Here is an 8,440-nt window from a genome sequence, read left to right as displayed (position 1 = left end):
AAATATGGAATAAAAAATTGAACATGTCTATTTAAATACCATTTTATCATTAATTAAGATATCTGTCCAACTCTCTAGCTTAAGAAAATATGCATCATATCATGCATAACATATATTATTTATAATAAAATTAAAAAATTAAAATAGTATATCGATTAAAAATTTAAATAGTATAATTAAATTTGTATAATTTATTTAAAGTATAATTTTAATATAATGTATAGTTTAACATGTTAGATTATTTCTTTGGGTGATGACTATCTTGACGGAAAAAAGATTTATTATTGTTATTTTACTGTAGTTTTTATTCTCAGCTTTTATATTTTCTTGACAAATTTTGCATTAATTTTTTTTAAAAAAATTATTTAAAATTGGAGGTAAAATATGTCAAAGTAAAAAATTAGGAGTAAAATTTATTAAAAATTGGCAAAAAAAAAAGCAATTAAACCAAATGTGTAATCTTGAATTTGAAGGGTTGAGAAAGTGTATTTTGAGAAATTTATCTAATAGGGACAGTTTGGCCGAGTGGTCTAAGGCGCCAGATTTAGGCTTTGATCCGAAAGGGCGTGGGTTCAAATCCCACAGCTGTCAATTTTAGTTTATAATGTGCCCTTACAATGACAATTATTTTATTTTTTACGACTAAAAACTCTATTGTAAATTTGTAATACCGTTATCTTGGTTCCATATAAAGCAGAAAATGGCTGTATCTCTGAGATGCAGAAACAGCTCCTCCCACCTCCTCCTAACTCGCTTCCTCCACTCAGTGAGTCTCCCTCGTCGAAGGTGGTTGCAAACCGTAGCCTACGAAGAATTGCGAGCTCACCCTGACAAACCCTACACCTCAACGGCCGTTTTCATCCATGGCTTTTTGGGATCCTCCAGAAACTGGAGATCTTTCTCTCGCAACCTCTTGGCCTCTCTCTCCAACTCCTCTCCCTCTTCCAGTACCTCTTCACTCTTTCATTTTCCCTTTTTTATTTATTTGCTGATTATGAACTGAATTGTTATTTATCGAATTTTTTAATTTTCCGTGTAGATTGGAGGACGGTGATGTTGGATCTGAGGAACCACGGACAATCGACGGAGAGGGAACTGAATCCGCCTCATAATATGGAAAATGCGGCCAAAGATTTGGCCGATTTGGTGAAGGCTGAAGGTTGGTCTTGGCCTGAGGTTGTTGTAGGCCACTCCATGGGTGGAAAGGTGGCTTTGCAGTTTGCTGAGAGTTGTAGCCGTGGTGACTATGGCCATTTTGCTTCGTTGCCTAAACAGGTTTCTCTTCTCTATTGCAATGGCTAGTTATAAATTCAACGGTTGAATTCAATAATAAGAAAACTTATTTAGTGGTTCATGTGAATCATGTTTTACATTGTTCAATTGTTGTGAATGTGTGTGTGTGTGTGTTTTAGAGATGACATTAGTATCATAACTTCAATAACAATTTTATTTAAATTTGGCTACTATAATGCTTTTTTAATAAATTTTGCAAAATGTAAAAGACCAATAACAATACAATGATGAATGATGATAGAACATCTATATGAATATCAACTATATTATGAAAAATATAACAGAATCGAGAAAACTAAATAATAAAATATGAGAAATATATAAACATAATCGTATTTGACTTAATATACATTGTCATAGTCATATTCGATCTTTTAAAAAGATTATCACATTTATGTATTGTATTGTATATGTATATTCAATACTCGAACCTGAGATGCAACATAGGTATCAGTGTGCTATTTTTCTCAGATTAATGTAGCACCTGAGATAGCAGAAGTTTTAGCCTTGAGATGGAGTCTGCAACTGACAATTAGTTATAGGATGGAGAGGATTGAAGCCAAGCCTGATTTTCAAGTTTTTTGAGCATGCTTTAAGAATAGTAAAGGATGTCCACAATTGCTCTTCACAGTCAAGGACTGTATTCAGTTAGCATAGAGTTTTAACTTCTCTTTATCTCTTGTGAAAAGAGATAGCAATAAACCAGCACATGCTATAGCATCACTTGCTAGGTCATACCTAAATTGTGTGTGGGAAGACTTGGTGCCTCAGCCAGCCTTATCCTCTGTAAGACTTTAATGATGGACTCTTTTGTCCTTTTCTATTAATGAATGATTTATTTTCGGATAAAAAAAAGGATAAAGGTATAGCAGTATTCATTAGTGACTATAATGCTTGTAAAATATGCATACCTTGCAGTACATGAAAATGTATTGTTGGTAGAGAAATGTTGCTTAGCAGAAACAAAGAGCAGCCTTATGATGTGCTGGTTGCAAGGCTGCGATTTTTCTCTTGTTTTAGGGATAAGTAAGATGGACCCATCTAGAACTTATTTTTCCCATATGAATGATGGTTGTGCGCATTATAAGATTTGTATGTCTGCTTTGAATTAGTATATGTGTGTGTATATAGAAGGTTAAATGCATGGAGCTTTTCTCACAAGTTAAAATCAACTTATGCACCTTAGCTTTTCGAGAAGTTAGATGAGAAACTTCTATTTAAGTTAAGTGCATAAATTGATTTTAGCTCATGAGAGAAATTTAGTTCATTTTACTTATTATTTTTTTCTCTTATAAGTGTTTACAGAGAAATTTATCCGTGATGGTTATCCAAACTTCTACAGGTTACATTCTGTTATGACAGTTGTTAGTTAGTTAGAACCTATTAGTATTTGTTAGCTTCCAAGAGAAATTGAACACTACATGTACAAATGTTAGATTCTCAGAACAGAGAATTAATTGACCCTTATCAAAAATTTCAGTTTAATAAATTCATCACTTTCTGTCTGAAATTCTGCAATTTTCAAGAATCATTGTATATATGGATTTTAATTTGAAGCATTTGTACTATAGGCTTAATGTCGGTGGTATGTTTCTCTTTTTATCCCTCCTGAAGAACAGCTCTGGGTATTGGATTCTGTCCCTGGAGAAGTGAATCAAGAAAACAGTAATGATGAAGTCCGGAATGTTTTAGCAACGTTGCAAAGTTTACCATCACAATTCCCATCTCGCAAGTGAGATTCTATATCCCCGAACTTATTCTTTTATCATGTTAGTAGTTTGTCAGTAGGCCAGTTATAATTTTTGGTGTACCAAGTGGACATTATCTATGACCTGATATATGTTGCTTCCTTCAGTAGCATTTTTGGAGCACAAGATATATGAAGACATGTTAAACAATATGCATGAAAATAATTTTGTCTTCCAAGGAATCATGGAGATTGTAGAGAGAGAATTGTTAAATTTTCCATTTTCCATTTAGTTTCATGTATGTGATATGCTTTTCTGTCTACAATCAAATGAAGTGCATATCCAATTACGGACATTGCGTGTGATATTTCAGTGGAAGTCTACAAATGCTTGCTAGACATTATGGACATTGCGTGTGATCTTAAGCATAATGATTGAGGTCATTTATATTGCGGAAAGGACATTATAGGTTCTTTCTTCATTTACTTTTGATGAGGCGATGATCTAATTGGTTGTCTAATGTCTAAATAATTGGTGTCTTGAATCTTGTTGAAAGTGCAGTGTATTAGTTATTAAATACTATTTCAATTCACAAATGTACGGTATACAAATCTTTCTCGTGCCACTCTATTGTAGTTAGACTAAAATGTAGACTGCACCTTTTTTCAGGTGGCTTGTGAGTCATCTGATGGGACTTGATTACTCTAAAGCACTGTCAGACTGGATAGGCACCAACCTGAAAAAAGTTGGTGATCATGAGACATGGATATTTGATCTTCAAAATGCTAAGGAGATGTTCGATTCTTACTGGTAATTGAAGCATTGTTTTGTTTGAGTAAATATTTGAAATATTCTTTTCGTCTTTTCTATACAAATATTTGAGATAAGAAATAAAAACATAAAACAATTCTTCAAATATCTAACATGAGCTTAACCTATTTTGAAATAAAAATGAACTTCTGAACACTTCATTCAAACTTGTTCTTCATTTTTCTTGAGTGTTTTCTGCGATCTTCCCCAACAGCACAAAAGTAACAAATAACAATCCCCAACTTTACAATTCTGCAGTGAGAAGTCCTATTGGAATCTATTGGAGAACCCTCCCAAAGGTATGGAAATAGTAATTGTGCGTGCTGAAAAAAGTGATAGATGGGACCAAGATGCTATTGAGAGGATCCAGAAACTAGCCAGTCAGGGAGGATCCGACTCTCCTGGAAAAGTTTCCTTCTGTGTTGTTCAAAATGCTGGTCATTGGGTTCATGTAGATAACCCAAAGGGACTTCTTGAGATCGTGGCTTCCAAGATAGCATCCCTTTAATTCCTGCTTTAGTTGAACTATGGGGCATCCATCGTTGAAAATTGTTGCGTCCAGAGTCAAAATTCTTAACAATACGCAGAAGTGGTTGGCCGGTAATAACATTAATTCTGTACAATTTTATGAACTACCAAATAATTTATTCACACACAATTCATTGTAATGCGAATATCTTTGCGCAGATTTTGAAACCACTACTCAACTAAATAAAACCCATAAGGATTCATAATTGTTAAGAATTTTAGGTGTGTTTAATTTTTTTGATGTCATGTATGTGTTGCGCATAAGTACGTGTTTATACTATTTGATTTAATTGGTATAAAAATAAAGTTCTTTTTGCTATTACAGTGTTCTTCAATTGAAGAATGACTTAATCCTAATTTTAGTCTTTCTAATAAAGTTAATCTATGATTTTGGACTTCTCGTTTTTAATTTAACTATTTTAGTTCCATTACTTTTCAAAATTTGAACTTAGACCTCTAAATTGGGGCATGCTTCTGATACCTATTTGAAATATGTATAGGAAATGTACTACGTCCATCAATTATAAGTGATGAAGGCTCTTTGTTTTGCAAAATTATGGGAGAAGGTAATTATGCATGGTCTTCTCCTTGCCGTAAAGAAGCTATTTTTGGATTTAAATCCATGACTAACTTGTCACCGAAGCGCAACTTAATTGTTGCACTAGAACGCTAAGCCGCAAATAGAATAAAAGGTTCAAACATGATTAATGAAGTTGCAAGTAATAAGCAACACCATTAATATTCACAAAAAAACAGAAAACACTGCTAATCCACTTTATATATTTTATTATATAGCGAAAAGTTTTTTATAACTTGCAAAATCCAACAAGTAATACTAAAAGAATTCAATTTCAATTACGGGAAATATATTGACAAACTATTTTTGGTTTAAATTTTTTCAAAATTTGTTGGATTGATAAAATATTATTTCATAAAATTGAAAAAAGCCATTTAATAAAATTGATTAGAGAAATATAATTATATATTGAAATACAAAATAAATTATTTCATCAACAACTATTATGTCGATAAAAATATCATTTAATGAATACTAAATCAGTTTGGGAGTCGTTTAGTTTGCAAAAAATCAGTTTTTTTTTCACAATACTCCTTTGTTTTAAAATAAATTATACAGGAAACAATGGAAAAAAATAATTTCCTGAACAAACTTTTGAAATCAGGAAACAAAAAAAAATAGAAAATATTTTTTTCAACCAAACAACCATCAACAATGTAAATATTTTTCAATCATCATCTACTCACATATTATCATGTATGATGAAAATATTAACTTTTATAAAACAACTTTAAAAGTCATAAGTTATATTAAATAATATTATAAAAATATTTACAGTCACCAAACAGGCTAAATCAAAATGGGCCCAATTCCAGGGCAACAAGACAACATCTAGGCTGTTGCTAGGTGCACCCAAAATATTGTTGGTGCACTAGCAATTTAAGTGAAGTGGCGAAAATGTCTTTCAACAAAATTTTAAAAATACTTCCTCCTCTGCATATTTCGTATGCTGACACTACTGTTTTTCTTTTTCCTTCGTTGTTGTTTGGTTTGTGTCGCGCCATTGCTGTTCGGTGCTTCCATTGCCAGATTTGAGGAAGTCTTCACCATCGTCGTGTCATTTCCACCTTTGAGGTAAGGTTGCTTCTTCGTTTTTATGGCTGCTTCGTCTTTTCATATAACGCATACGAATTAGGTAATCCGTATAACTCATACGGATTACCTAATCCGTATGGTTTTTTTAAATTATTAAATTATTTTTTTAATATTAAATGTTTTTTATTTATAAAAAGTATTATTTTAATTTTTGTTTTTAAATAGTTTTTTGTAAATATATTAATTTTATTTTTTAAATAGTAATTGTTTATTTGATTGTAAATATATTAATTTTATTATTGTTTTTAAATAGTTATTGTTTCTTTTTTAAATACAAATAGTTTATTTTGAATTATGTTTTTAAATAGTGAATTTTTTTATTGTAAATATATTAATTTTATTTTTGTTTTAAATATCTATTGATTATTTTTATGTAAAAATAGTTTAATTTGAATTATGTTTTTAAATAGTTATTTTTTTTAATTGTTAATATATTAATTTTATTTTTGTTTTTAAATAGCTATCATTTGTTTTTCAAATGAAAATAGAATATTTTGAATTATGTTTATATATAGTTATTGTATTTTTTAAATTTTGAATATATTATTTAGAATGTTGTTTTGAAATAGTTCATATATTTTAATAAAAAATAGATTATTTTCATTTTTATTTTGAAAAAGGTATTGTTTTATGTTTTTAAATAGTTATTGTTTGTAAATATATTAATTTTAATTTGTTTTAAATAGCTATTGTTTGCTTTTTAGATAAAATTAGTTAATCTGTTTGAGATATACATATTATGTAATTCATATAACTCATACGGATTCGTTAATCCGTAAATTATAATAAAATTTACAAATTATTTAATCCGTATACGCAAAAAACAAAAAAAAAACATCAATGTATATTTTCGTTAACAATCAAAATAGCCACCGCAACAATCACCACTAACATATCCCAATAATACTTTCACCTCTCGAAGGACAATGAAAAAACCAGAACAAATGGACAGAGAAAATGAAAGAATGACCACGTTACTGTAAAAATGAATTTTTTTTGCCGGGTGCACAAGCAATATGACTGGTGCACCTAGCAACACCCCAACATCCGCAAAAACGGGTCCGAACCGTCGAACAGCAAGCCCTGGCTGGGCTCAGTATTGAGCAGTGAAATTGAAACCCTAGAAAGGATAGTATAAAATCGCTGGGTTGCAGGGTTAGCATTTGTTGTGTGAGTGAAGAAGCAGAGGGAGTAGCGGCATTAAAAATGCAGATCTTCGTGAAAACTCTGACAGGGAAGACTATAACCCTCGAGGTCGAGAGCAGCGACACCATCGACAATGTCAAGGCCAAGATTCAAGACAAGGAAGGTACTACACATAAATTCCAAACTCCATTCAACGAATCGCGTTTTCAATTTTCCATAACCTAAAAAATCTCTCGTTTGAATTTTTCAGGCATTCCTCCGGATCAGCAGCGTTTGATTTTCGCCGGAAAGCAGCTTGAAGATGGAAGGACCCTGGCCGATTACAACATCCAGAAGGAATCAACCCTTCATCTCGTCCTCAGGCTTCGTGGTGGCATCATTGAGCCTTCCCTCATGGCTTTGGCTCGCAAATACAACCAGGACAAGATGATTTGCCGCAAGTATGCACTCTATCGTCTTTTGTTTTTTATATCATCTTTTATGGGACAATAACTTAGCCCCTTTTGCTTCTCAAGTGGAAAAGGGGTTATTCTTGCTCCCTATATTCATGTCCATCTCTACTTTGTCTACTGTGATTGTTTACTCGCAGTTGATTTTCTATGGTTGGTACATTCTAGTTTTGTTCCTAATTATTATTGATTAGGGTTTAGGGTTTACTTAAGCTTAATTTATTTTTTGTGTTTTGTATTGGATATTTTTTTATTGCTATTTGTTTGTGTTAAGCCGCTGCTTGCTTTTTATTGAGGTGTGTTGGTTTTGGTTTGTTAGGTGCTATGCCCGTCTGCATCCTAGGGCTGTGAACTGCCGCAAGAAAAAGTGCGGTCATAGTAACCAGGTGGGTTTACATTTGATGTTAAATTTTATCATTTTTATTATTTCGCTTAATGGTTAAAAATTTGATTGGGTTTGAACGTTGTTTCCTTCTTGCAGTTGAGGCCTAAGAAGAAGATCAAGTGAATTCTGTGTGATATTGTTGGTCTCATCCTTCGTGTTGTTGGATTTGGAACAGGGACTGGTTTGATATTTATAGTTCTGGTTTTGATTAATGTTAATTGTTTTGAGACAATAGTTTTGAAGTAGCCAATTATATTGTTATGACGACATTTTGATCTCTCGTAAGTTGTATTTCATGTTTTTGCAATGTTCTCTTATCTCACCTCCTGCAGTAAATTTTTTTAAGAAAGCAGTAGGTATATAATTTCATAAACTATCAATCCTTCAAGTATTATTCTCTCTTCTAAACAAATCCTTAAAGTTGTGAATTTATATAACTAGTCCCGAAACTATTGAATATCCGTTATTT

General features: G+C 31.8%; 2 protein-coding genes and 1 non-coding gene across 3 annotated transcripts; all 3 read left to right on the top strand.

The window, feature by feature from the left end:
* Nucleotides 1-511: 511 nt before the first annotated feature.
* On the top strand, nt 512-591 carry TRNAL-UAG (transfer RNA leucine (anticodon UAG)). The gene has a single exon. It is a non-coding gene; the product is annotated as a tRNA-Gln (tRNA).
* Nucleotides 538-4,459, top strand: LOC100801322 (protein ABHD11). The gene is made up of 5 exons (XM_003554401.5): nt 538-947; nt 1,040-1,275; nt 2,913-3,025; nt 3,651-3,791; nt 4,050-4,459. The coding sequence occupies exons 1-5, from the start codon at nt 701-703 to the stop codon at nt 4,297-4,299; spliced, it is 987 nt and encodes a 328-aa protein (XP_003554449.1). The 5' UTR covers nt 538-700; the 3' UTR covers nt 4,300-4,459.
* Nucleotides 4,460-7,104: 2,645 nt separating this feature from the next.
* LOC100800784 (ubiquitin-60S ribosomal protein L40) lies at nt 7,105-8,278 on the top strand. Its single transcript, XM_003554400.4, has 4 exons — nt 7,105-7,300; nt 7,388-7,577; nt 7,906-7,972; nt 8,068-8,278. Exons 1-4 carry the CDS (start codon nt 7,198-7,200, stop codon nt 8,092-8,094), a joined length of 387 nt encoding a protein of 128 aa, XP_003554448.1. The 5' UTR covers nt 7,105-7,197; the 3' UTR covers nt 8,095-8,278.
* Nucleotides 8,279-8,440: the final 162 nt, after the last annotated feature.

Source organism: Glycine max, chromosome 19 (assembly GCF_000004515.6).
Source record: "Glycine max cultivar Williams 82 chromosome 19, Glycine_max_v4.0, whole genome shotgun sequence".
Classification (NCBI taxonomy): Eukaryota; Viridiplantae; Streptophyta; class Magnoliopsida; order Fabales; family Fabaceae; genus Glycine; species Glycine max.
This window is presented reverse-complemented; position numbering and strand designations above follow the sequence as displayed.

Excerpts from the sequence above, each read along its gene's own strand:
- LOC100800784 (XM_003554400.4), top strand. The coding sequence starts at position 7,198 with ATGCAGATCTTCGTGAAAACTCTGACAGGGAAGACTATAACCCTCGAG. Across the intron at positions 7,578-7,905 it reads GACAAGATGATTTGCCGCAA|GTGCTATGCCCGTCTGCATC; the intron begins GTATGCACTCTA and ends TTGGTTTGTTAG. Across the intron at positions 7,973-8,067 it reads AGTGCGGTCATAGTAACCAG|TTGAGGCCTAAGAAGAAGAT; the intron begins GTGGGTTTACAT and ends TCCTTCTTGCAG.
- LOC100801322 (XM_003554401.5), top strand. The coding sequence starts at position 701 with ATGGCTGTATCTCTGAGATGCAGAAACAGCTCCTCCCACCTCCTCCTA. Across the intron at positions 3,026-3,650 it reads TCACAATTCCCATCTCGCAA|GTGGCTTGTGAGTCATCTGA; the intron begins GTGAGATTCTAT and ends ACCTTTTTTCAG. Across the intron at positions 3,792-4,049 it reads GAGATGTTCGATTCTTACTG|TGAGAAGTCCTATTGGAATC; the intron begins GTAATTGAAGCA and ends ACAATTCTGCAG.